We start from the raw sequence: 26,778 nt of genomic DNA on the forward strand, positions 1-26,778 counted from the left end.
ATGAAATGTTACCCTAGTTTGTGCTTGTATGCTTTCTGAGTGGCTGGTCAATTAGGAAACAGAACATTAAAATAAGTGCATTTGATTCAGACTTTTGGGAAATAATTGTCGTGTGTAATCAGTATTTTGGGACAGGTGGTGTTTTCTTAATTAAAAGTTACGTGCTGTCTGTATATACACAGAAGTGATACACAACATGTTTAGTGTACCCCATTTTCCTTCAGTATGCTCGTCAAACTGCAGTTTGGCATTGACCGCATCGAACTCATGCTGATTGTTTAAAGTAGTAATGCCTATGTAGGATTATTTTGCCAATATATTGTTGTGCTCTACATGGCAAGATTCTTTGAGTATAGAAGCATTCAACAGTGACAGAACTTTACTATTATCAATAGATTGTTTGTTTGTTGCTCCAAGCAAAAAAACCCAAAAGCTTTCAAAGTGTAACTACCTGTTAGGAGGTTTAGCTGGTATATCTTATTATTTAAGGGTGAGATGGCTTTATGTTCTTTCAGTATAGCCAAGCTGCCAAAAGATGAATGAAGACAAGCCCAAAGAGGACGTTTGCTTTGGGATGTGCTTTAGTGGTAGACTTGGCAGTGCTAGGTGAGTGGCTGGACTGGATGGTCTTAGAGGTCTTCTACAAATCTGAATGAGTCTGTGAATCTATGACATCCTAGCATTAAATGACCCTATACAACAGATTCATTCAATTTTTTTAAAGTAATTTCTGTGCTTGATGGGATTCTGCTGCTGGTGATTGTATTGTCCTGCCTTTTTCTTTAAGAAAAACTACTTGTTCATTCAAGTCCATTCAATTTTGGGTGAATGTGCACTTTATGCCATTTGCACTTGAGTTGTTTTCTTTTCCTAGCTGTACTGAGACAGGGAGAATCTTATATAACTTTGTACTTGCACTGGGTGGCACAAAAGGATTTAGACTTCCTCTTTTCCATTTCTTTATCATGTAAGTCAAGTGCTTTACAGAATTTCTGTATTTCTAGTGGTTGGCTTTTTCCTGTGCTATTAGCCTTGTTCATATTTGTGAATAAAATCAAAACTGTTAAGACTTGTTAGCTGATGAGTTTAACATGCTGCTGATCCTGGACATCTTTAGCAGGACGTGAAAATTAATAGCTGTTAGGTGGTGAGCCTCTTGTGGTGGTCACTGTAGCTTCTGATGTTGTCTCATCTGGAAAAAAATATCTGTGAGGGAAATACTCCACTTGATTCTGAGTACCTCTGAGATGCCCAATCTAAAAATCTTCTAAATCTTCTTCCAATCTAAATATGAAACTAGTGTGCTACCTACAGTATGCTTTGAGCTTTTGTGAACTTGATAGGTACTCCTTTGTTGCAATAATATGCACAAACTCCTAGATTTTTTTTTAATATTTCTCTATAGACTACCTTTTTTCCAGCATATCCTATTTGTCCCCCTTGTTGATTTCTCCCTTACAGAATTTAGAAAATTGTTAAGGGGACTCATGCCCCCTGTCCCTCTCAGAAAGCACAAAGATACCCGAGTGGTATGACTTGGAAATTATTCACCTTTGACAAGGTTTCTTGGTGATAAGAATATAGTGGGTTATGGTAAATTCTTGTCTACATTATAAAAAGATTCCATTTACATTCTGTGTCTATTCTTTTAGATTCAGTTCTGTTACGGTGCTGGTAATTCACTGACATTTAGTTTGTGCTTGAGCCTTGTGGTCTTCTTTTTAGCAGGGACTGAAATTCTGCTAATGTGATTTTTAAGGTGCTATTCCATAGATACTGAGGAGATAGATGCATTGCAATGTAGTATCACCAGAGAAGGACTGGTGGGAGATGTGGTGGTCGGAAACCATCTTGGACAGAGTGACCACGAAATGGTAGAGTTCTCTATTGTTGGCGAGGCCAGGAAGGGGACCAGTAAAACTGCTGTATTGGACTTCTGGAGGGCTGACTTTGAGCTGCTCAGGACGCTGGTTGGCCGAGTCCCTTGGGAGGCGGTTCTGAAGGGCAGAGGAGTCCAGGAAGGCTGGGCGCTCCTCAAGAAGGAAATCTTAACGGCACAGGAGCGGTCCGTCCCCACGTGCCCAAAGACGAGCCGGCGTGGAAGAAGACCGGCCTGGCTCAACAGAGAGTTGCGGCTTGTGCTTAGCAGGAAAAAGAGGGTTTATAATCTTTGGAAAAAAGGGCAGGCCACTGAGGAGGACTACAAGGATGTAGCGAGGCTGTGCAGGGAGAAAATTAGAAAGGCCAAAGCTCATCTGGAGCTCAACCTGGCTACTGCCATTAAAGACAACAAAAAATCCTTTTACAAATATATCAATGCGAAACGGAGGACTAAGGAGAATCTCCATCCTTTACTGGATGCGAGGGGAAACCTGGTTACTAAGGATGAGGAAAAGGCTGAGGTGCTTAATGCCGCCTTTGCCTCAGTCTTTAGTGGCAATACCGGTTGTTCTCTGGATACCCAGTGCCCTGAGCTGGCGGAAGGGGATGGGGAGCAGGATGTGGCCTTCGCTATTCATGAGGAAATGGTTGGCGACCTGCTAAGGAGCTTGGATGTGCGCAAGGCGATGGGGCCCGATGGGATGCACCCGAGGGTACTGAAAGAACTGGCAGAGGAGCTGGCCGAGCCGCTTTCCATCATTTATCGGCAGTCCTGGCTATCGGGGGAGGTCCCAGTTGACTGGCGGCTAGCCAATGTGACACCCATCTATAAGAAGGGCCGGAGGGCAGACCCGGGGAACTATAGGCCTGTCAGTTTGACCTCAGTGCCAGGAAAGCTCATGGAGCAGATTATCTTGAGTGTCATCACGCGGCACTTGCAGGGCAAGCAGGCGATCAGGCCCAGTCAGCATGGGTTTACGAAAGGCAGGTCCTGCTTGACGAACCTGATCTCCTTCTATGACCAAGTGACGCGCTTGGTGGATGAGGGAAGGGCTGTGGATGTGGTTTACCTTGACCTCAGTAAGGCTTTTGACACCGTTCCCCACAACATTCTCCTCAAGAAACTGGCTGCGCGGGGCTTGGACTGGCGTACGCTTCGCTGGGTTAGAAACTGGCTGGATAGCCGGGCCCAGAGAGTTGTGGTGAATGGAGTCAAATCTGGTTGGAGGCTGGTCACAAGTGGTATCCCCCAGGGCTCGGTACTGGGGCCGGTCCTCTTTAATATCTTTATCGATGATCTGGATGAGGGCGTCCAGTGCACCCTCAGTAAGTTTGCAGATGACACCAAGCTAAGTGCGTGTGTCGATCTGCTCAAGGGCAGGAAGGCTCTGCAGGAGGATCTGGATAGGCTGGAGCGATGGGCTGAGGTCAACTGTATGAAGTTCAACAAGGCCAAGTGCCGGGTCCTGCACCTGGGGCGCAACAACCCCAAGCAGAGTTACAGGCTGGGAGATGAGTGGTTGGAAAGCTGCCTGGCCGAGAAGAACCTGGGAGTACTGGTTGATAGTCGGCTGAATATGAGCCAGCAGTGTGCTCAGGTGGCCAAGAAGGCCAACAGCATCCTGGCCTGTATAAGAAGCAGTGTGGCCAGCAGGTCTAGGGAAGTGATTGTCCCCCTGTACTCGGCTCTGGTGAGGCCGCACCTCGAGTACTGTGTTCAGTTTTGGGCCCCTCGCTACAGGAAGGACGTGGACGTGCTCGAGAGAGTCCAGAGAAGGGCGACCAAGCTGGTGAGGGGTCTGGAGAACAAGTCTTACGAGGAGCGGCTGAGGGAGCTGGGCTTGTTCAGCCTGGAGAAGAGGAGGCTCAGGGGCGACCTTATCGCTCTCTACAGTTACCTTAAAGGAGGCTGTAGTGAGGTGGGGATTGGTCTGTTCTCCCACGTGCCTGGTGACAGGACGAGGGGGAATGGGCGAAAGTTGCGACAGGGGAGTTTTAGGTTGGATGTTAGGAAGTACTTCTTTACCGAAAGGGTTATTAAGCATTGGAACGGGCTGCCCAGGGAGGTGGTGGAGTCACCATCCCTGGAGGTCTTTAAAAGACGTTTAGATGTAGAGCTTAGCGGTATGGTTTAGTGGAGTGCTTAGTGTTAGGTCGGAGGTTGGACTCGATGATCTTGAGGTCTCTTCCAACCTAGAAATCTGTGTCTGTGTCTATCTCAGGTTCTTAATGGGCCAAGTGCTCACTGAAAGCAGCAGCTGTTCATTGAACACTGCAATGACAAGTTTTTTGGCTGCTCTTCCCTTCCCTTCTCTGTCTTTTTTGAGTATATTTCTAATTTTTTCTCAAGAATTGGTAAAAACTACTAGATAAAGTATCATGAGCATGCAGTGTTAGTTCAAAACTAAAATTTTTCCTCATTTTATATAGAGATTTATTGATGAGAAATACTGTCATCAAGTCTTGATACCATGTAGTTCCATTTCTTTTTGTTTCTTTGAACATTGCTTTCATAAGTAATAGTCTATAACACATTATTCCCTCTACCTATTAGCTAGTATACAATGCAAAATTCGATGAATAAACAAAATAAAGTCTTTCTAGGATTATTTATGTATGTTTTCCTGGTGAATAACATCACATTTCTATATGAAGAAGAAAGGCTGTAATTGTTTTCTGTTATTTAATATATTCAGTGTTGAATTGTTAAAAACAAACAAACAAAAAAAACCTTAACACACATTGCATATTAGGGGAATGAGAATACAGTGTAATGAAATTGAAATTTCAAATGTCACAGCATTTTAGTTTAAAAATGTATGCAATCTCTTGACTTAGTTGAATGTATGTTTTTCAGTTATCTAAAGCTTACTGCTAAGTAATGCAGGAAAATACAACTGTTTTTTATAGATATGAAAAGCAAGAAGAAAAAATGTGAAATTAGTTTTTTTCTTAAAGACTGTAAACATAAACATACCAGACAATTTATTCAAGTTTTTATTTTTGTAGGAGGAATAAACATGGGGTCACTCGTGAGAAGATTGCTCAGATGTTGGAACGATACGAATATCAAATATCCATACCTATTGTCATGAATTCAGTTGCACCTCCTCACAAACACACACAAAGGCCACCTCTGCAGCGAAGACATAGGTGGGGAGGCAATACAGACTCATGGAATTCTTTCACTATTTCCAGTAGCCGATAACACAGTTGCAGTCAGTTATAAAAATCTGTTACTTGCCCTTCTAAAACACATCATCACCTCCAATAAAGTAGTGGATTTTCTGTTTTAAATAGGCCTGTTTCAAGACCGTTCCCTTCTGGAGGTTGTTCCTTTAACGGACTTGCATGTAAATAAAATTGTACATTAAATGTTTTAAAAATATATATATTTATTACAGTTGTAATAACTTTGATTTCAGTAAAATATTTGATATAGTATGAGGTATAGCAGTCTTCCTTCCTAAACTTAAGACATGATGTTTTCATATAACAAGTAACTGTTGAACAGTTTTTTTAAAGAGGTCCTATTAGATACCTTTTAAAACAGAATTAACACCCAGAAGAAGAGCTTATTTATGTAGTAATTGATTTTAATGATTCTAATTTAGACTCTTTATCTTTTATGAGGTCTTTTTGAAAACACTTATGTCTTGGATTGTCCTTTCGTTTTAATTGGTATATATTGACAATTGGCAAACTATTGGCATGTATTTTCTGGCTTTTTGTCTCAGAAGCTCATCTCAGCTGAAGCAGCATTCTGTTAATACAGTGTTCACCAGCCTTAAACTCTGTAACCTCAATTCTTTAATTTATTTATTCATTCTCAGTGCTAGCAGCATGTAGAGTATGACTGTGTTTGTGCACCACCAACTCTTTTTGTACTTAAAAAACTAAATGTTCTCACTACAAATGCCAGTTTCGTTGCTTTTTCTAAGGCAATTTCTTTCATCTAGGATAAAAATTAAGTACTTGGAAGTATCAATTCAATACAAATACTGGAGATAGTTCTGTAAAACCATGTTGCATTCTTAATTTTGGCACAGGCAATGTGATCTGTTATTCAGCGCATAACAACGAATGAGACAGCATGGAGATTGACTAATTTTTATCCTTTTTCACTTAAAACCTGATGAATTCATAAGTTTTGACTTCGCTTGCTTTCTAACTGCTTGCTGTATTAATAAAATACGTTTGTCTTCGATGTTGTTTTAGTAGTTCAATGCAAGTTTTTGTTTTCAAGCTTTTGTGATTTTTATTCAGATGAGCATTGCTAGTAACCTGTTAGCTGAAATAACCTATCTTCAGGTCTAACTGTGTTTGACTTCCTTAAACACTAAATAAGTAAGTCTTGAATAGGAAGGCTTGTTGAGAATGTGAGAACATAACTAAAATTATTATTATTATTATTACTATTATAATGGTGCAATAGTCATCAGAATTTTGAAAATTCTGAAGCCAGCATGATTTTTTGTTTTAACTTATTGGGAGTTTCTATGGTGGGCCCTAAAAGTTGCTTTATCTTCAAGTCTTCAAGTCTTGAGTAACATAAAAACCTGGGTATATAATGAATTATCTTTCTGTGGTTTTATACAACTACTGTGTGTCTACATTTGTACAATTTAATGTATATCTAGAATAACATTTTCATAAAAGATTTTGTTAACTGTAAGAGTCGAAGTATGCAGTTTCACATTTCAGTAATGTTTTAATTATTTGAAAAATAATCTATTTCAAATAGTGCACAGTTTCTTAATATATTGAACTACTGTTTATGTATTAAAAAGAAGCAGCTTTCCAATTATATTAATGATCTTACCTTGTTGTATATTATTCATACCAATTGTGTTTACTGTATTTTAGTTTTCATAGTCATCTTTTTCCATGTCTCAAGAGAATCATGGAAATCATTGTCAATGGTCAGTAATACTTCAATTATCCTGAAGTTTTTATATTTAAATATAAATTACATTTCAACAGAGAGGAAGATAAAAAGGTTTTAGAGAGACTTATTTTATTTACTCACATGATCATAATTATTATGACTTTAAGTCATAATAAAGTGATAAAATTTATTAATTATATATGATATTCAGGCAGTGTGCTAAGATATGACAAAAAAGGTGATTATTGAAATTTGGCGTTATATCTTTTGGTACCCTCTGTCTTCAGTTTTTTGAAAGATTTTAGAAATATTCTTATTTGATATTTATGTCTTCTTTAACTGAATTTTAGTATTTAAGTAGATAGGAATTAAGACTGTTTTAAAAGGATGCAGCATATTTGTGTTATATATATGTTTTTAATAAATTGATGGATGGTGAGTATTTTTGATATGCGAAGCACGTTGATCAGTATAGGCTTGCTATCTGCCAAGGGATATGTAACAAGAACAGAATGCTTTGCAACTTGTCAGAGTATCAAACACGTACTGTAAACTGCTTAATCTATAAAGCTGTATTCCAAGGTAAGTCCATGGTAGGTGAAATCGCCATTACTGTGTAACACATGATCTTTGTTTTGTTATATATATTTCGTGAGGGTTTCACATCTGTGGCTTAAGCTACTAACTAGAAATATGCGTGTTTCTGAAAGAGAAGTTGATTTCTTTTCATCCATGATGGCATATTACACTACAATATTTATATGTTTATAAAAAACAATAAAGAGAGGATGTGAAATACATGTTACAGGTAATGAATTTCAAAAATGACTTATTAAAATTTAAAAATTTCAAAATGACTTATTTTGTCAAAAAGTACATGCAAGAAATGTAATAACTCCTATTTCAATTGGACCTGGGCTCTAGATATTTTTTCTGTCTGGCATAGCATTTATGCAATACACCTATTAATTTGTCACACATACTAACAGTATACCTAGAATTAAGGTTTTCTGTTGTTTTTGATTTTTAGTAAATTGCTAGTTCATAGTGTATGATGAAATAATAGTGTTACAAATGCAGATTCTAAGTATCTGTTGCATACTTCAAGCTAGTGAGATTTGGTAAGTAAATTTAAACAGAAGAGTTAAGATACTTAGCTGTAGTTTTACCATCCTGCTCTTCTAAGCGTGAAATTTAAATCAGAGTTAGTCTGCAGAACATACATAATTTGATAGCAGTTAGCAACACGTAATTGTATATAGCTATAAAGGAAAAAGAAAGAGCTCTAGTTTTATTGCTTAATCTAACTGCTGTGTTTCTTGTTTTATTAGTTTATTTCCTAAAGTATTAAAAGCTTTGACAGATGATTTAGTGATTGTCTTTTCTTACATCTAAATAATAATAATAAAACACTAGATGTTCTAATGTAACAACATTTAAAAAAAAAAGTATTAAATGGTGTCCTATTAGGAATTCTGTCTTCTGTTCTGGTGTCCATGTCCTTTTTAGATTCAGTCTAATCTATTTTACTATGCAGGGTATTTTTTAAGCTTTTTTTCTTTAAAGAAGAAAGCCAAGATTTTTTCTTTTTTCTTTTTCTCTTGAAATGTTCTACAGAGATGGTAGATTTATTTCTTTCTCTGTTAATAGATAACTGAAGATCATGCTTGTCTAACTGGGATGAGACCCATAACATTTGATAACATTTGTATATGATTATTTTCTGTCTTTCATGGTGTAATTTAGGATGTCAGGCTTTTTTTTTTTTTGACCGGTATGATTCATTTTCAGTGAATTAGGAGAAAAAAAGTGTTTTTGTAATTTCACATTCCTGTGTATGATAGCTGTAGTTTTGAACTTCTGCTTCATCCTAGCAAGCACGTTTCCTGGAAGGAATTCTTTCCCTCTCTGCTGTACATCATGGGGGTGAGACAACAGGGTGTATGTTGAGAATTGAGGGGTTTCCATACAAAAGAAAACAGGCCTGTATTACACCTCCCAGTAAGTAGCAATAAGACAACATTGTGTTGAAATGCAGTTCATACAATTGAAATCAAATACTGAATTTAAGAGTGTTTGGCTGTTTCATATAAGTCAAATGTGTGGAAATGTTTCACCTCACTGTTTCTACAGTGACATTTTTTCAATATTTTTTCCTTTTTTCAATATTTTATCTTTTCATCCTTTTGAAATAAAAGCAAGAGCAGTATGGTTTTGCTGAAATGTTATTTGTTAGATTAAAACTCTCTAGTGTTTGAAAAGTATTGCATCTGGAATGGGTCTTTGCAGTTTTCTTTTAGCTGATAATGCTGTTTCCACATCGAGAGCTACTTCCTTCCTCAGGTAGGCTGTCCTTGACCATTTACCGTGTACTTTACTGGTATATCGTGCTGCTGTAACATCATGTTCTGCCAAGTCAGCATATATTGTGTCTGTGAAGTAATTTTTTCTCAGTCGTACTTGCAGCCTTTTTATGGTTTTAAATATTTTTGCATTTTTAAGTTGTCACTTAAATTCAGCATCAACTTTTCTAATGGGGTCCCTCAAACTGGTAAAGAGTAGCTGCTTTATAATCATGTGGTCGTCCTGTTTGTCCTTTTCATGTATTGGCCTGATGCTAACTTTGTGAGTATTGTAGGATTTCTGAAAACATGCTAGACAAACATTTTCTGAGCACAATTTTTGGAACATGTTATCTAACTACTGATTAAAAACAAACAAACATACATTAATTCTTCAGTAGATTTTGTTTAATCTCTCAAATTACTAACAGACTAAAAAGTTCTGCCTTAGCTGACAGGTTAAATAACTTGGCATAATATTTCTAAGGGGTTTATTGTATCATTAGAAATTAGTTATGGGGCTATAATCCTGTTTGGCTGTCCTTTCATTCATGATACTTATGATCATTTTTATTCCTTTACCATCAGTTTTGGTAACCTATGGTTACCACAGATAACTGTTAACCTCTATAACAACTTCCTGAACAGCTTTCTCACACCTTGTTCTTAACACGAGGAGTTTCTTATGGCTCATGGGCCTGATTTGGAGTGCATTGAGCCATATTACTTTTCCCTTGTTTTGCATTTTTCCTTATAGCTTCACTCTGTAAGGTGAACACATTGCTCTCCAGGACTCATGAAAACAAAAGCAGAGTTATTGGATCTTTACCTGGAGCAAGACAGGTGTACATATTTGAGCTACATTTGCAGATTATAGATCAAACTGTTTGGTACATGCTCCAAACATTCAATGAAGTATACCTGAGAAAACTTCAAAGCTATTTTCACTTCATGAAACCTGTAGTTACGAGACTGTGCTCATGGCTGTGCAGAAAAACTGTATTATATATTGGAGAATAAATCACATTGTATATATGTATATATTGAAAGCACAGTTAAAAGCTTTGGGTTTCATCCTGTGTTTTTGTTTCATTCCAGCAGTCTAGAATGACTTCTTGTTCCTAATAATGTAGGTTATGTCCATAGCGCTGCCCTTTTTGGTCCTAGATCTTGAGGAGAGGCTTTGTTGTGAGCAAAGAGATCTGACAATGGGTTAACTTTCTACTGCTCTGAAGGGAAGTGAGTTGTAAAGAGATGAAATGAGTTTGTCTTTTGGCTGGTTGGTTTGTGGTGCTCTTGTTGAGAAGGCCCAGCTTTGAGCTCCCTGCTCCTAGTAGGATGTGAGGGCCACACGGTGCCCAGGGGGAGGCTGAGAGGAACTGGGCCTGTTCAGCCTCAAGAGCAGATTGCTTCTGCTGAACAGAGGCTATAAAGGTGGAGCCAGGCTCTTCACAGATGAGAACCAATAGACAGAAGCCACAGCATGGGAAATTACAGTTAGATCTTAACAATCCACAGCGAGGGTGGTGAGACAGAGGCAGAGTTTCCCCAGAGGTTGTGCAATTTTCCACACTTGGAGCATTCAAAACTTGTCTGGGCAAGGCACTGAGCAGCAAGGTCTAAGTTGGTATTGTTTTGAGCAGATGTTGGACCATATGATCTCCAGAGGCCCTTTCTGGCATAAATCATTCTACTTTAATGGATATAGTGATAGCAGTGTCCAGAATATCAAAAGAGCTATTTAGCCCATATCAGTCTTAGCCCATATGATATACCAAAGGAGAAAGATCAATACACAAAAGTAGTAAGTGAAAGGCCAGTATGATAAAGTACTGAGATTTGTTTTTATTTTTATTTTATTTTTTTTAAAAGATGCAATACTGTCCGGAAAATACACATTATAATTGAATGTTGTGTAGCTCTCAATATTTCACACAGCATTTGAGATGCGCAGATTAAGCCTAATACTTACTGTGACTGTTCTCAATAACAACAGTGTCTGCAGTTAGACGTATTTAAATTTTAGTGTTGCTGTCATCTAGGCTATAGGTTGGGTACTTAATGTTTGCTGTTACTGTTTTCTTTATTATATTCCTCTTGCAACTTTTCTTTCCCCCCTTTTGTCTTGTTCTGAAACTGTGCCTTTCTGATTTGGCATGATCTTCTCTACCCTATGTGTTTTTGCTATAGTTTGCTTTGTAATTCTGGAGCCATTTCCCCCTTCTGTTTCCTTCCCTGAACTATCAACTTGTGTGCAGAGCTACACCTTATTCTCTTTTTTTTTTGTTTTGTTTTGTTTTTTAATGCCTCAGCTCAAGCTGATGCTGATTTAAAAACTGAGATTATTAATTCTCCCCCACCCCTAGGTATCCTTTTGAATTTTTTCCTGTTCTGCTGACAGTAGTACTTTTTGTCATACAATGTATTTTTCTTCATCCATTCTTCTCTTAGCCTTATGAAGTTTGTGGAATCTTCTTGTGTTTTGTTCTCAGGAGTACAGTCTGTGCTGTAGGTATTTAATTACATGTCTTTGCTACAGTTTTGTTGGCGGAAGCTATTTTAAATACAGCTGAAATCTGTTATCTTTCACTGAAAGTTCCTAGTAGAAAATAGGTTATTGCATACCTCCAAATAGTCCATTCTGCTTTCATTGTGCTTCTGTTGCTTCCTGACACTCCCACCCGTGGTTTTCATCAACTTGATTTTGGTTGTGTCTTAAAACTTCATTTTACATCTGTTTTCTGTGTGAATATGCCTCAAGAAGAAAGGCCAACACTTCACCCTGTAAATCTGATTGTTGACTTTAAGACCTTTTTGTTGTGCTTGCTTATGACTAAATTCTGGTTTTGATGGCTGTTATCTATGTATCCAAGTACTGACAATACATCACAATATGTATTTCTCTATTTTTTTTGGTAAAAATAGCGCTTTTTATTTATTTACTTCAAGTGGCTTGTACACAGTAAGGATATTTTTCAGGAAATAGGGTCAGGAAAGTGTCTGTGGACCGCATTGTAAGACACGTTTTATGTCACGATCTCATGAGAGCCTCAGCAAATCTGCCTTTTCCTGGGCAGAGCTGCTTGAGCAGAATTGCATAAGCACATGCCTGAAAAGCAGTAGATTGTAAAGGAGAGGAATTGTGAAATGGATTGTGGGGCAGCTCACAGCATTTAACTTCTGAATGCAAATCTTATTTCTTCTAAAATCAAGGATCCACTCAGATTCGATACTGTCTTGTATTTTTTGAACTGCTTAGGTTATATACATCTGTGCTATATGATAAATCTCTAACATTGTTTTAATTTTGAATGAAAAAGGCTGAGATTTTTTAAGGTGATCTGTTATAGTTGTGCATGTTTTTTCAATATCTGTGAATTGGATGTTAGTCAAGTGGGCTTTGCATTTGCAATGGATGCTGTTTGGTCAGTTGCAGTCCTCACCTCAGTGTACTTCAGCTGATGGTTTCCAACCTGGACCACCAACTTCATAGGATGTTGTATTTAAAGTGTGCTCTGCTACTGCTGAAAGTGCTTAGGATTTTGTGAGAAGTAATTGCTTCACATCTAGATGTATAATAGTGCTAGGGTTTGTCCAGAAAATAATGCAAAACACAGATTGCTCGTTGTGTGGGACAGTGGGATTTTTATATCCTATTTTAGAAAGAGTTCCATAAAATCTTATATAGAAATGTCTTTATATCAATAATAAATTAAGGAGCAGCGCTGCACAGCAGATTACACCAAACTTTATTAACAAGTGTACATTTGACAATAGTTCATGTGTCTTCAAACGGCTTCTCAAAGCAGCATATTTGTCTAGCCTGGATTAATTTCAAATAGGTTGTCCTTGTGATTGAGCTGATATCATCCAATTAATAGGGCTGTTACTGTAGAAATGTTATCAAACTTGCAAACATGGTTTATGCTGTACTTCCAGTGCACACTGTTGACATCTGCATCCATATTAAATGTTCAGAGAGGGAGCTTAAATGAAAATTGCATCCCTTTAAGATGGATTCAGATCACTTGTGGTATTTCATTGGGTCCTTTTTATCCTCCTTTTGCTTTATAATGTTGAGCCCTACTTAATGTTGCAGAGAAATCCAGTAAAACAAAAAACAGTGTCTCTTCTCTGTTAGCATCCATTGGTACCTGTTGTCTCTTTGTTGTTTTATGTTCTGGTTAGTATTTTGGGTTGTGTCAGGTGAGATCTTTGTGGCACCTAAATGAGGTTGAGAGTGGCTTTTGAGTTTTCACTTGTTCAGGAAGCAGATGTGTGATACCGGGCAGAAATATACTCAGTGCGTGTGTGTGTATACATATATATTAATGGGTATATTCAGGATAGATTTCCTTAATGTTGATCAACATATTCCATGACTAAAGAACCAAAAGAGGAGATTGGCCCTTTCAGTCAGAAGACAGTGATGGTTTTCACTAACTGGGCAGACAGGATCAGTTCGATCACTCCACCCAAAACATCTTGTGGACTGAATGGACCATCATATGAAAACTGAATTTCTGTGTCCAGTACCTCAGGCAGTTGAGATTTTTGGAGTTTTGGATTGGTTGTATTTTCGTTTGTTGATTTTACTTTGAAATGAAGTGGTGAACTTGCACGTGGATGTGATTAAAAGGACAGCTTCTCAAGAGATGCTGTGATCAAACCAATTGTATGCTTTTGTCTGTGTACTCTCTAGATCACTGCCTCTTGTGTCTGGACTACAGCATGGCAGGAATCTGATGGCTGATCATATATTGTGTGGAACTGTATAAACAGCAGTCCTGCAGAAGTGGTAAAGATTGGGGTAGCTCTTTGAGCATTGTGAAGAAATAGCATATTTTGTAAAGATTAATTCTCACTACTACTGGCAATGCTGTTGGGAGATGAAGTAGCGACTTTCTTTAGATTGAATCCAGTTAGTAGGATCTTTACTGGTTTGGAGTGGGGAGCATCAGTTTACAACACTGGAATGTGCAAACATTTCTTAGGAATCATGTATGGTAAATTTCTATAAGGTGGGCTGTGAGGCATCCCAACATGCTGCTGCTGCTGAAAGGAGTTAACCTTGCTCCTACCACATCCTTACTCTTAGCTAGACACTTATTTTACTTCTTTTTTTGGTGGGTTGAATCAGCTCAACAATAAAATTAAGTACTTGCTTTCTTTTCCATGCTGGCTCAGGCAGCTAAATCCACCCAAAAAGAGGGTGAGACAGGTGGGTAGGACAGGTAGCAGAATCATAGAACCATTTAAGTTGGAAAAGACTCTTAAGATTACCGAGTCCGATCATCTCCCTAATGCTGCCAGGTCCACCATTAAACCATGTCCTTAACCATCACGTCCGCATGTCTCTTAATAGCTCCGGGGATGGGGACTCCACCACTTCCCTGGGCAGCCCATTCTGATACTTGACCATCCTATCCGTGAAGAAATTCTTCCAGAGATCCAATCTAGAGTTCCCCTGGTGCAACTTGAGGCCATTTCCTCACTTTCCATCACTTGTCACCTAAGAAAAGTGACCCACACCCACCTCACTGCAACCTCCTTTCAGGTAGTTGTAGAGAGCGATGAGGTCTCCTCTCAGCCTCCTCTTCTCCAGACTAAACAACCCCAGTTCCCTCAGCCGCTCCTCACAGGACTTGTGTCGGAGGAAGTGCACGGCCAACATCTAGACCAAAGTAGGAAAGGGTGACTTGTTGAAAAGCACAGATTTAAAGTGCTAAGTTGGATGCTCATCTGTCTAATGGAATTTCAAGAAGCCCTGTATTGCTGAGGAGCTATTTTTTAAGGTGTCAGGCTCAAAGTTATTTTGCATGTCTTTTTTTCCTGTTCCTTAATCACCTAATACTAATGTTCTATTTGGCTTTGAGGAACTGCAGCTTTAGCACTCATTTAAGTAAAGGGAAGGTATTGCCCAGAGAAGCTGTGGCTGCCCCATCCCTGGAGGTGTTCAAGGCCAGGCTGGATGGGGCTTTGGGCAACCTGGTCTGGTGGGAGGTGTCCCTGCCCATGGCAGAGGGTTGGAACTGGGTGGGCTTTAAGGTCCCTTCCAACCCAAACCATTCTGTGGTTCTGTGATATGCAACTAAGAAGGCTGGCACTATGAATTTTTCTCTTTGTTGTTGTTACTCCAAAGTTATAGCTACCATTTCTCTTTGTTTTTGAAATAAAGTTAGCTCACAAGGAGTTCATTCGACATTAATTCAACAATGTTTGTGGACTTCTTATATATTATTGTAAGGTAAGAAAGGTGGAGTGTATCCCAGTAGATACCATTTTATATAAGCAGCTTTACTGTAACTCTGATAATGAAAATCCATTCCGGAGTCTTTGGAGATTAGTGGTAGTATAAATTTCTCAGAGAGCATGTACCTCATTGCTAAATGTCATATAGAATTTCTTTTTTAATTATCAATTCCTCTATACCTTATTACAGAAATGCCTGCAGACATTTTTTTTGTATCAAGCAGACATCAGCTTAAATTAGAGCTGAAGTTTGTTACAACGAACTTTAAAAAAAAAAAAAAAAAAAATCCTGATTTTGCCATTTTCCAGTAAAAAAGCATTGCTAACTTGTCTAAATTGTTTTCTTTGCATGTTCTACCTCAGGCAGCTGTCATGAAAATGTGTTTGTTTCTCTGGTAAAGAGTGTCATTGGAGCACTACCTCCAGTTAGGCTGCAAGAGCTAGTTTGAGCATTAAATTACAATCTGGAAGTCACATGTAATAGAGTTACGGCAAAAAGCTTTTAATATTATCTAAATGGTAGGGTGAGAAATTTCAAAGTATTGTGAATTCCTATTTCAGCAAAAATACTATTACATTTTTTCAGATCTGTTTATTACTAACTGGTTGCATTTCATAAGTATGTTTTTAAAATACATAATATATGGAAAAATGTAAATAACAACTGAAACTGCACTTTTTTTTCCTTTTTTTTTTTTCTTCCCCGTTGAGTGTGTTGTATGTGCTTTAAAACAAGTTACTAGCAAATGCCTCTGTAAAGAAGAGAAGTCTATCTCCATGCTGGTTCTCAAACTTTCGCTGTGTGCCATATGGTTTTACAGTTGGGAAAACTCTTCAAAAGGGCATGTACGCGGACTAAAAGAGGAGGAACTAAGATAAAAATAAAATGAGTAGACAATTTGTTTTATTACATGCAAAAGGACATAATGGATGGATATACCCCAAGCAGGGAAATTTCAGCTATGCCATCACAGTGCATTACAGTGTTTTGTAGGGGTAGTATTTTCTTCAAATTATTTGCCTGAATAGTGAAGAATAATAAAGTTTATTATTCTGCATTCAGGAGCCTACCATTTCCCTTTTTGTTTTTGTCCTTTCTCTAGAAAATCCAAATCCTTAGAAAACTAGTTTCACTGAACTGCCCCAAAAATTTTACTTTTCCAACATATAGAAATGTCGTGGTTGTATTTAATAGGAACTGTTGAATGCTACTGTTGAATTAAATGACACTTCCAGGTATGCTAAATCATCAGCCTGAACCAATGTTTGAATTCATCATTATTTTGACACACAACAATTTCAGTGCAATAGCAGCTGGTGGTTTCTCTGGATTATCCACTTTTCTTCTCCCATTATTTGGTGGATCTATTTCTGCTGTTCTGGCAGTCCTAAAGTGACTCCTCTCCTGTGAGTTTTTGCTTCCTGAATCAGAATTAATGGTGAGGAGAGTAAGTAAATGTGCTGGCCTCAGACTTTTTTTCTCATTTCTGCAGAGTTCTTCAACACCTCTTAGTGTGCCATCCTAGCCTGGGAAAGGTTTTGTCAGGATTATCCTGAAAGGGTTGTCAGATATATCAAGGAGTTAGGCAACAGCAACATGCTTGAATCTGTAGTAAAGTTGATTTCTACGGACAGCAGCACTGACTCAGCTGGGAGAGGTGGGTGGTGAGCAAGAGGATAGCTCCTGTAACACCAAAACTGGAGAAGTTCACTCCTTGACTTCTGGATTTCAGCCTTCCGGCCATCTGGTGGTCGTTTCTGCAGGGCTGGTAATGGCAGCACAAGGTCCATTAGACACAATACTGAATTCTTTTGGAACTGGTGCTCAGGTCTGATGTGTTATTCCCCACCCCATTCAAAACAATTAAAAATAGGATATTATTTTGTACTTCATTGGTAAGGGGTTTTATGGTTTTGAGAACTTCAGAGAACTTCCTCTCTAAAAACACTTTCTAAAGCTCCCTTTCAAGAGGAAGAAAGCTAACGTCAGGATTTAAGACATGTCCTGTGATTGGTATAACTAGATGGGTTACATGTAAGAAAATAATCTCTCCCGTTAACATTGTGTTTCACTCTTCTACCATTTGATTCAACAGACAAATAAGATCTATTCAATCCTTATGCTTTTTTTTGCCTTTTTTTTTTTTTAAAGGAAGCATATTTTAGAGTAGGGAATGCATCATGAGCAAAATTCAGGGCAAAATTCATCTTGGCTAACAAAACATCTCCACATAAGCCATAGCATCCTGTATTGAAGATACGCTGATTTGTAAAAGGGGAAGTCAGATCTCATTACTCAGAGGAAAGCACCGTGTAGACTTAAATACCGCAACTTGGAGGAGATCCCATTTGTTAGAAGGATGTCTCATTTGGATGCCATTTTTGGGCAATAAAATATGTGTGCTTTCCAACAAGGTATTTTCTGAGACCCACAGTGCTTTTTGCAGTGATATCAAGGCACTGGGGCTTTTCAATCCAGTTCTGGTAAGTGACTTTGTGGCTACACAGAGGCCTAGAAGGCTGCTGAGCTGCTTCCAACCCAGCAATTTGGGCAGGTTGGCTTTGTGGGGCTGTTCTGAAGGAATTTCTCTTGTGCTAGCAAGGAATAAATTAAAGAATGAGTAAAGGGTAAGGATAGGTAGGGTAAGGTCTCTGCAGATGACCTTAAGTCCCAGGTTGCCGGCCAGTGTCTCTGGCTTTCTGCATGCAAACTCAACACCCACACCCCCCTTTTATTTTCCTCACTTGAGAATTTCAGAATACTCTACTTAAAACAGCTCATGTTAGATATGAATGCCCAGAAAATGACTAATTTTACCCTGTGATTCTTCTAGCTACTCCTTTGGTTAGTGTGTTGTATGAAGTACCATTCTGAACAAAGAATTAAAGAAAAACTAAGAACTGCAGAAAAGCAGCATATCCCTGATTCATACAATAGTCGATGAAACATAGCTTTGCGAACCTGATCTCTTTTAAGGGTTGCATTGGAAGAAGTTAGATTTCTAGACTGGCTTTTTCTTACTCATGTTTATTTCAGGGTTAGGTGGCTGACAGACTTAACACCAAAATTTCAGAAAAGTCATTGTTATGGCTGCTATCGGCTGAAGTTGGTGAGACATTCAGACAAAAATAATTTTAAATAACTGCCTGCAACTGACTTAATTTGTCTGTACCGTATTATTTTGTTGCAAATAAAATGAGAAATATTTTCCTAATAAGTGTGTTTACTCATAATATGTTGAGCAGTCTCAGAGATTGCTGTAGTCGCTGTACATTTGCGTTATTCAGGTCTTTGGTTAGTACATTTTGAATTTAATTCCAACTAATCTCATTGTAGTCTATTTAATCTTAATGGGTAAAATTTGCTTACTAGTTCTTCCACTTTGTACCTTTATGCTCAGCATGACATTTCAGAATAGCAGTAGCTCTTAAAACTCTAGTATGTAGTATCTATTATTAAAAAATAATTTATAAAGACATCCAGAAACATATTGTTTGGTCTTGCAATGATTTTTGATACTTTTAGTAAAATTAAGTTGATGAAACTGGATCTATACTTATTTAAATTTAAAATGTTCAAGATTGTTCTGAATAGTAAGGTGTACATTTGTTTAATCGATTAAAGCTCTTATCTGAGATTTTATCAATTTAAAAAAGCAGGTAGTCTGTGTTTGACTATCATAATTATGTAAAATATATCACCTTCAAATTGAACACCACAAATATCTTAATGCTGAAATATATATATTTATTCTTCACATAGGGGGATAATTTTAAAGAAGAACCATGGGCACCCATTGACAAAAGCAAAGCAGAGGAAAAAGCGAAGAAGAAGCAACAAAATGAAAGGCAATCATACAGAAATCATGAAGAAAAAGTTAGGTGGAGCAACTCATCTCATTCCAGATGACCAGGAAACATCAGGAAGTGAGGAGGATGATTCAGAAGAAGAAAACAGAAAGTCTTTGTCTACATTTGGTGAAGGTCTCGAGGATCCAGTAACAGGTTGTGAAGAACAGACGAAGGATGATCATGAAAGCCTTAAAGAACTTGCAAGGTTCTCAAAAGAAGGGTCTCCTATCACTGTGCCTGAGATCTCAGCTGTGTCCAGCAGTGCACTGGAAAATGAGTTGCCTGTAGAAAGTGACAGTTCACTTCTAATAGATGTAAAACCTTTTTGTACTGTAAACCTAACCAAAAATGCTTTTGATTTTGAGGAAACAAATCAAAGGCACGATGAAAATCTTTGCAAGAGCAGTTCCCTAAAAATAAACAATGATAAAAATTCCATCCAAAAACCAAAATGCAACTGTGAAGATAACGGTCTGCTGTCAAGCACAGAAAACGAACTTAAAATTACATGTAAACCTGACATGGAAGCTAAACTGTTATGTTTAAATGGTGAAAAAAGAGAAATCTCTTTGTGTTCCAGTTCAAAACTAAATTATGATGTGCCTGATAGTAACACAGACAATAAAAGTGCATTAAAAACAGAAGAGAATTGCTCTAATGGCTGGGCTTTTTTTTCGATTAATTTATCTACCGAGGAATTGCAGCAGGGCTTTGATACACAAGTTTCTCTCTCTTCTTGGTCTGAGAATGAGACTGTAGGTGAACAAAGACAAAAAAAAGTGAGGAAACCTAAGCAGATTTATACTAACAGTTCAACAGAGCTAAACTGCCATCAGTCAAATGAAGGACTGGTAAAGGAAAACCACCAGGTACCATTAACTGAGGAGGTTGGTAATGTAATAAGCAATGGTCTGTTGGCATCTCCAGCTGGTGAAATGCACATGGGTTCACTTGGGGAATCCAGGAACACCTCCCCACGCGGTTCGAGTGAAGTAAATGTTCCAAAAAATGATGTTGCACCAGTCGCGTCAAGGAGGAAAAGACGCAGAAGAATTGTCAACTTGGCACCAAAGTTTAATGTACCAAGAGAGATCGCTGGTAGTACAGAGCGAGGGAAGGAAGTCCCGTTAAAAGATGACAGTCCTTCAAAAAGTGTTTTAGAAGTGGAGCAAAAGAGCTTTCTAAACCAAGACTGTGGAGAGGAACATGAACAAAACCTTGAGTTTCCAGAATATTCTGCACCTTACAGTGGCCCTGAGGCACCCTGTTCCATGCCCACCCCTGGTGTGGATTCTCTGTTACAAGATATTTCATATATTCATTTGGGACAATCTTCTCCTATGCCAAAATATTCTTGTAGTGTTTGTGTAATTTCCAGGACAGAGGAGGAGCAAGCTAGCACAGTTAGGCAACAGCAGGTGGCTGATGAAAAAAAGAGTGAGAATGAACAAGCCTCTTCAGAGGTTACAAATAAACAACCAGATATTTTGTCTTCTCTTAAAGTCCTTTTTGAATATCCAGAAGATCCTTGTGTATTGGAAAGCTGTGTTGAAAATGTGCATAGAACAGATGATCCAGAGCCATCAGAGGCCTTTCCACCTGAAGATACTCAAGATGTGAAAATGAAAACTAGCTTTCTGGGACTTCCCTTATCAATAGGATTTGCTTTTCAACTTGTGCAGCTCTTTGGTTCTCCAGGTCTTCCACTGGGTAATACTCTTCTTACTACTGCTATATAAATATATGTATATCTGTGCGTGATTAAATATTCATTTTCATTGCAGGTAAAATTAATGACATATTAACCCTATTGAAAGGAATCACTGCTGCTTTGGAGATTTTTTTTTAAACCTAAAGTCATCTTCAGTATCTGTCCAAGGGCCCATTGGGTTTGGCCTCACATGTGCGATCTCTGTAGTAAAAGTTGCTTAGCAAATTTAAATCCTAAGCATGAAGCTCTTGTTGGTGTTTTAATGCATCATATCGAGTAAGACTTTAATGTGTTGATTACAAAACTAAGTGGAAAATATGACACAAAATGTATGCTCTTATATAAAGTTTGCATGTTAGATTTTTTTATTTTGCCTGGTGAATATGGTAGCATTTCCTTTTCTTTGTTTAGCAAAGTTCTCCTAGACCCCTGTGTGGCTTAGACATGGTTGAAACGCTTTCCCAGAATCTAATTTAATTTCCAAGTGCATATCAAACTAAGGGGATGCATTTGCTAATAGGCAATACTTTCTTTTTAATCACACACGATTAAGAAGTGTAACAGTATGCTTGCCTCCCAGACCTCCACTCGTCATACTTTTGTACTTTCAGTTTAGACATTTTAAGTTAGCAGTAGGATCAATCCTCAAAGGAGTTGTGCATGGCAAGCGTGATTTCCAAATTACTGCAAGCTGACATGACTACAGAGCTGTAGTCAGCAACAACAAGCATGTTTGGAAATCACTGCAGTACAGCGTGATGAAAGAGCAGTGTTCCCTGTGTGTAAAGTCCTGCAACTTCTTGGTCCAAATTTAGTCTATGAAAAAACAGTAACTTTGATTTAGCAAACAAATAGATTTAAAAATGCAGACCAGATTTTGAACACATAGGCCTTTACACCTGTTTGTTTCAATAGAATTTAAATTTAACCATGTACCCTCATGTGAAAATTGTCAGACAGCTGAAGAGCAGCTTATGCTCTGTCCGTACGCCAAAACTGACTTCTAGATTTGTTGTTTTTGTTGTAAAAGTTGATGCTATTGCTACATGTCGGAACAGTGATGGCAAACCACTGGCAGCACTACTGGGCTTGGGGTGGTGCCCAAGGAACCTGCCGTGCTGCTTTATCTCAGTTTGGCACCACACACCAAAGCATTTGCATATAGAGCTAAACAGAGCTATGAAGAACTGGTGACGTCTTCAGCTCTTATATATATAATATTATTCTCCTCCAAACTTGGCGTTCACATCTGTGATGTTAAATGCCATCGTCTAGGAGGGACTGGAGTTGGCCATGACTTAAAAAAGCGATCTGCCAGGGGGGAAAAATAAATAAATAAATAAAAAGAAACACAAAAAACACAGAAAAAAACAGGCATCCAGAAACACTTGACTGCTTAGCACATCAAATGTCATTCTTCTCTGAGTGAATTTCTCTGGTGTTTAAATGAGTTTCCTCTGGAAGCAACCTTTAAGGAATACGAAGCCCCCCTAATATCTCTCTGAAGCCCTGCCAGCTTGTGATTGCTGTGTTTTTTTCCCCTCAAAACTGTGAATGCTCAATGCAGAACACTGGTCATTTTCTGATTTGACCGCAATTTTCCCACGAATTCAAAAACACTTGTGCTTTTTTGTGGCCCATTATATATTAATAGGCTATTATTTATTGATGTACACAGTCAAACTGCAGTATTTTACCTGACTGGCAATTGCCATCAATTTTTGTTGAAATTACTTTGTGGGGAAAATTTTTGGCAAGTAAATGTCCTTGGATATTTATAAATGAAAGATTTAGTTGATTTGTTTTCTTAGATGTTTGTTGTATAAGCATAGGACATATTTTAGACTGCTCTCCTACAAAGAATCTCTTTTCAGCTTCTTAAACAGTGAAGAGTTGTTGCAGTTAAAATATTAGAAAGTAATTAAAATTTTAATTAATATCAGAAACATTTTGTTTGTTTTGTTACTGAAATTGCATTTTGTTTAATTTACAGGCTGAGAGCTTTCTGTTGGTCTTGTTTGTGCTGTGTTTCAGGGGAGGGTGTGGGGGAGCTTTAAGCGTGGTAGGAAAGTCTTTTCGTAGAAAAAGAAACCAAAACCGAATCTCTGCCCCTTCCCGTGCACTGGCCTTAGATTCTGTAAAACCTAAATTTTGACTTTGCTGCTGGCTCATGTAGATAACTGCTCAGTTTAAAAAGTCTACGTACTTAAGTCTGCAAAAACTATAAGAAAGTGATATATTTTGGCTATGAAGAGATCTGAACACTCAACTGCAAAAATATTTTCTTCTGCAGAATCCTTGTTGCCAGATGATTATGTAGTTCCTCTTGACTGGAAAGTTTCAAAGATGATCTATTTACTGTGGAAGACCTCTGTGGAGGTACGAATTTTAGGGGATTTCGGAAGGCTTTCCAATATTCCAGGTGTAAAGAGGAAGCATTCAGTTCATGAAGCAAGATGTTGCTCTTTGCTAATAAAGTTGCTTTGTTTTTTAATACTCACAATGAGGAGATGGATGCTTTGTGTACTCTTTTGAATATTTCCAGAACCAGCTCCAGGCCATGGTAGGGTTCAGATTTTGAATGGTCTGCTTCAGAAATACATACGAAGTAGCTAAGGGAGATAAAAAACATTTCCCTTGATGCTGTTGTCCCGCCTTGGCCTATGTTCATTAAATACAACCTACCATATCTAATTGTTCTTCTCCTAATGTTCTTATCATATAAGCGAGTGCCATCCTCCTCCACTAGCATTAGTTTCTTCATGGCTACTTCTACCGAGGGCTGTAGCAGAGAAGTCACTGAGTGATTGACAGCAGCCTAATTCTCCTTGTCTAGTCAGAAACTTACCTACAAATTACTTTTTTTTGCTCCTTCCCACTGTGGCTGTTGCTTTGTGAAGGTTGGTTTTACCTAAGGAGCACTGTGCTCTCTGGTAGTGGAAATGAGAAAAATCCTGTAAATACAATGAATTAGTAACTGTAAAATAGAATATGGACCTTGTTCTCTCTCAGAATAACAAAATCTCTTGTTGCATATTTTCTCTTTTTCTCTGGTCTATTATTATCTGTTTTAGGAGAAACAGAAAACAAGTGGATTGCAAAACGGAAATGCTTTGGCTGGTAAGTGTATTTTGTGATACAAAACCTGTAAAAAGTGCCTGTTGTAGATCAGAGAAAATAGTTAAAGCTGAAGTGAAGTGTGCCAAAGATTTTCAGCACAAATGAGTGACAACACTCCTCTTTGTGAAAATCAGTAGGATGTGGTAAATAAATACATGCCTCTGTTGATTGCGTACATAGTATGGCAGAGCTGCAGTCTCTGTGAGCCATCACTTCACATTCCCTGATGCACGTACCGAAATTCTTTGCGTTTCAGACTTTCTCATAGAGCATTACTCAAATATTTAGCTCAAGTTTATCTGATTCCAGATCGGAAGGAAATTTAACATTAAAAAGTCTTTCTTTAGACTTTTCTCTGAAAAACTGAGCATCTTCAACATAATGGTTGCCAAAGACTGCCACCGTAATAATAAGTCAGGCTCTTGAACAGCAAGAGATATCAAGGTCCGTGGGAAGCCTGGGTCTTCTGGCAGCATTAATTCCTGCTGTGTGTAGATTACAGGATAAGGTTACTGGTTGTTTTCCGTGCTCCATGATTTCCATATTAGTTTAGTATAATTTAGTATAAGCTGCATAATGAGATTAAAAATACGCAATAGTCGCTTGCTGGAAGCTTGGATTTGGTGTCTGAAGCAGGAGAGGAGTTATTTTAATCAAAAAAGGAGGAAAGGAAGGTCTTCACTTGGAGAGCATACAAGAAGCAGAAAAGTAGCATATAGAAGTATATACATCTGTCAGAGACAAATCTGAAAAAATTGGTGTATTTGGTAGGCCATTCAGGTGGCAAAATCATGAGCATTCTGATGAAATAAAGCTTGTTCTACAAATACTCTATCCTGACATAATCCCTGAAATTATTTTATATAATTTGTATCTTTGGCTGCAGTTAGATTTTTTTGTTTGTTTTTAGATAATATTATTAGCCTTGAAGATCTAAATAAAAATTGCCAAGAGAATGAAGACACTTCTGAAACACTTCCAGAAACGGAACTACTTCAAGGGCTCATGGAAGAGAACATCACAAGCTATGCTAGCAGTGGCGGTCTGGATGCCGTGCTTCCTCAGTCGTGACTGACCATCTTTAAAAAAAAAACCTGCATGAAAGAAAAGGTAATCAGTCACACCTGTGACTGATTTATTAAATGTTTTAATTCTTGTATATTTGACCAAACATCTAAAGAACACTAGTCATTATAATTTTTAAGGTACATTTAGCACCACCCAACGTACTTGATTTTTCTCTTCAGATTAGATTTGAGGGTGAATGTTGTGCGTGTGTTTGCTTTTGTGGCTTTTTTTGCTTGCTTTTTTTTTTGTTTTTAAACCTTAATGGGGAAAAGGTTTTTGCTATTAAAGCCGTATATTTTTTTCCTCCTCAAAATCTAAAAAAAAAATAAAAATCTAAATCTGCTTGGTGAAGTGAAAGCAACGGTCTGGGATGCCTAAAAGCTGGACTTTACTGGCAGCTTGGTTACTGTGGTGATTTGTAGTGAGTAATGTCACAGTTCACGTTCCTCTGTGAGCTGCTCATTGCAGTGTATCTCCACCCAAAGCATGAATTTAAGAAAGTCTTGAATATTCATTGTGGATTAAAACCCAGCTTTTTTCCATCCTGCTAATTTTCCCCTGCTACTTCAACCTGCCTCACTTCTGCATGTAAGCTGCTCCTGTTTGTTTTTCTCTCTTACCTGTAGTTCTTTTACACTCCGTGTCCTTTTCCTCAGTTGTTAGGATTTTTAAGCGTTCTTCTACTGCATATCCCTTTCTCTGTTTGAACTTGTAGTTGTTAATAATAAGCTACTATATAAATCCATTGAATGAAATAAGAGTGATTCGTTTTTGAAGAGCTGTGCTCCCTCTTATTGCCCATATCTTTATCTGGTTGCTGAATCCAACAAACTGTTTATTTCCATTAGCTTTTCCTGCTATATCTCTTTGCCATGCTGCTCCCCAAAGCCTCCATCTCCTGCTTGTTGTGCAGGCAGAGGAAGCGATCCTCAGCCCCGTGTATTAGGGAGACAGCCACCAGCTGCTGTGGAACAAAACTCTGCGACTGAGCTTCCATCTGCCATTTTTGCAATGCCTTGATAATTTTCTTTGCTAGGTTTTAAAACCACGGTTTGCTATGTGGTGTCATAGTCTGATGCTCTAGTGCATGGGATTGTGTTATTTCTAAGGATATAAAATTAAAACTATTTTTTTTTCCCAGTTCAGCATCTGCAATGAATCAGGAAAAGTCCTGATGGCTGCTGGAGGGAGAGGAGGAGACACCAGAGGTGGGATGGCTTTAGGCTGGTGGCTCCCTTCTTCCTCCTAGCCCTGCTCTCCAATTTGTCAGTGCTGGCACTCGCTGGCTGACATAAAGGGAGTAGTTTAACTTGCTAATCTGCAGGAAAGAAATGGAAAGTTTTCTGCTGGGCTGGCAAACTTAGATGAGTTTGTATATTGTATACAGTCTAACCAAGTGCAAATGTATGTGAAAAGCATCTCTTAGGGTTATCGATAGGACCTTACACCAGTTTTGAGGGATAGGGTCATCTTTCCTCACCCCACAATCAATATTTTCTAGTTGCTGAGCTGGGCAAACTTACCAAGAATGGTGTCAGAGTGGTTGCAAAACTGCCCCAGTGAACCTCTATAAATGCTGAAATGGATTAAATTTCATCAAATGTCAGAACTTCTTTTCAAAAAAAAAAAAAGGCAAGGAAACAGATTAATTTCTATTGAAAGAT

General features: G+C 38.2%; 1 protein-coding gene across 5 annotated transcripts in view; it reads left to right on the plus strand.

The window, feature by feature from the left end:
- Positions 1–26,778, plus strand: part of N4BP2L2 (NEDD4 binding protein 2 like 2) — a 51,555-nt gene that overhangs the window by 19,636 nt on the left and 5,141 nt on the right. For 2 of the 5 annotated variants that reach the window (XM_040543868.1, XM_040543869.1), the window contains 5 exons: positions 4,891–5,034; positions 19,127–20,925; positions 23,220–23,305; positions 24,001–24,046; positions 24,957–25,156. In XM_040543868.1, coding sequence (XP_040399802.1) covers positions 4,891–5,034; positions 19,127–20,925; positions 23,220–23,305; positions 24,001–24,046; positions 24,957–25,117 — 2,236 coding nt within the window. In that variant the 3' untranslated portion in view covers positions 25,118–25,156. Of the gene's footprint in view, positions 1–4,890; positions 7,538–19,126; positions 20,926–23,219; positions 23,306–24,000; positions 24,047–24,956; positions 25,157–26,778 lie in introns of those variants that run through there. The other 3 variants (XM_040543870.1, XM_040543871.1, XM_040543872.1) reach the window with 2 other exon arrangements.

Source organism: Cygnus olor, chromosome 1, assembly GCF_009769625.2.
Source record: "Cygnus olor isolate bCygOlo1 chromosome 1, bCygOlo1.pri.v2, whole genome shotgun sequence".
NCBI lineage: Eukaryota > Metazoa > Chordata > Aves > Anseriformes > Anatidae > Cygnus > Cygnus olor.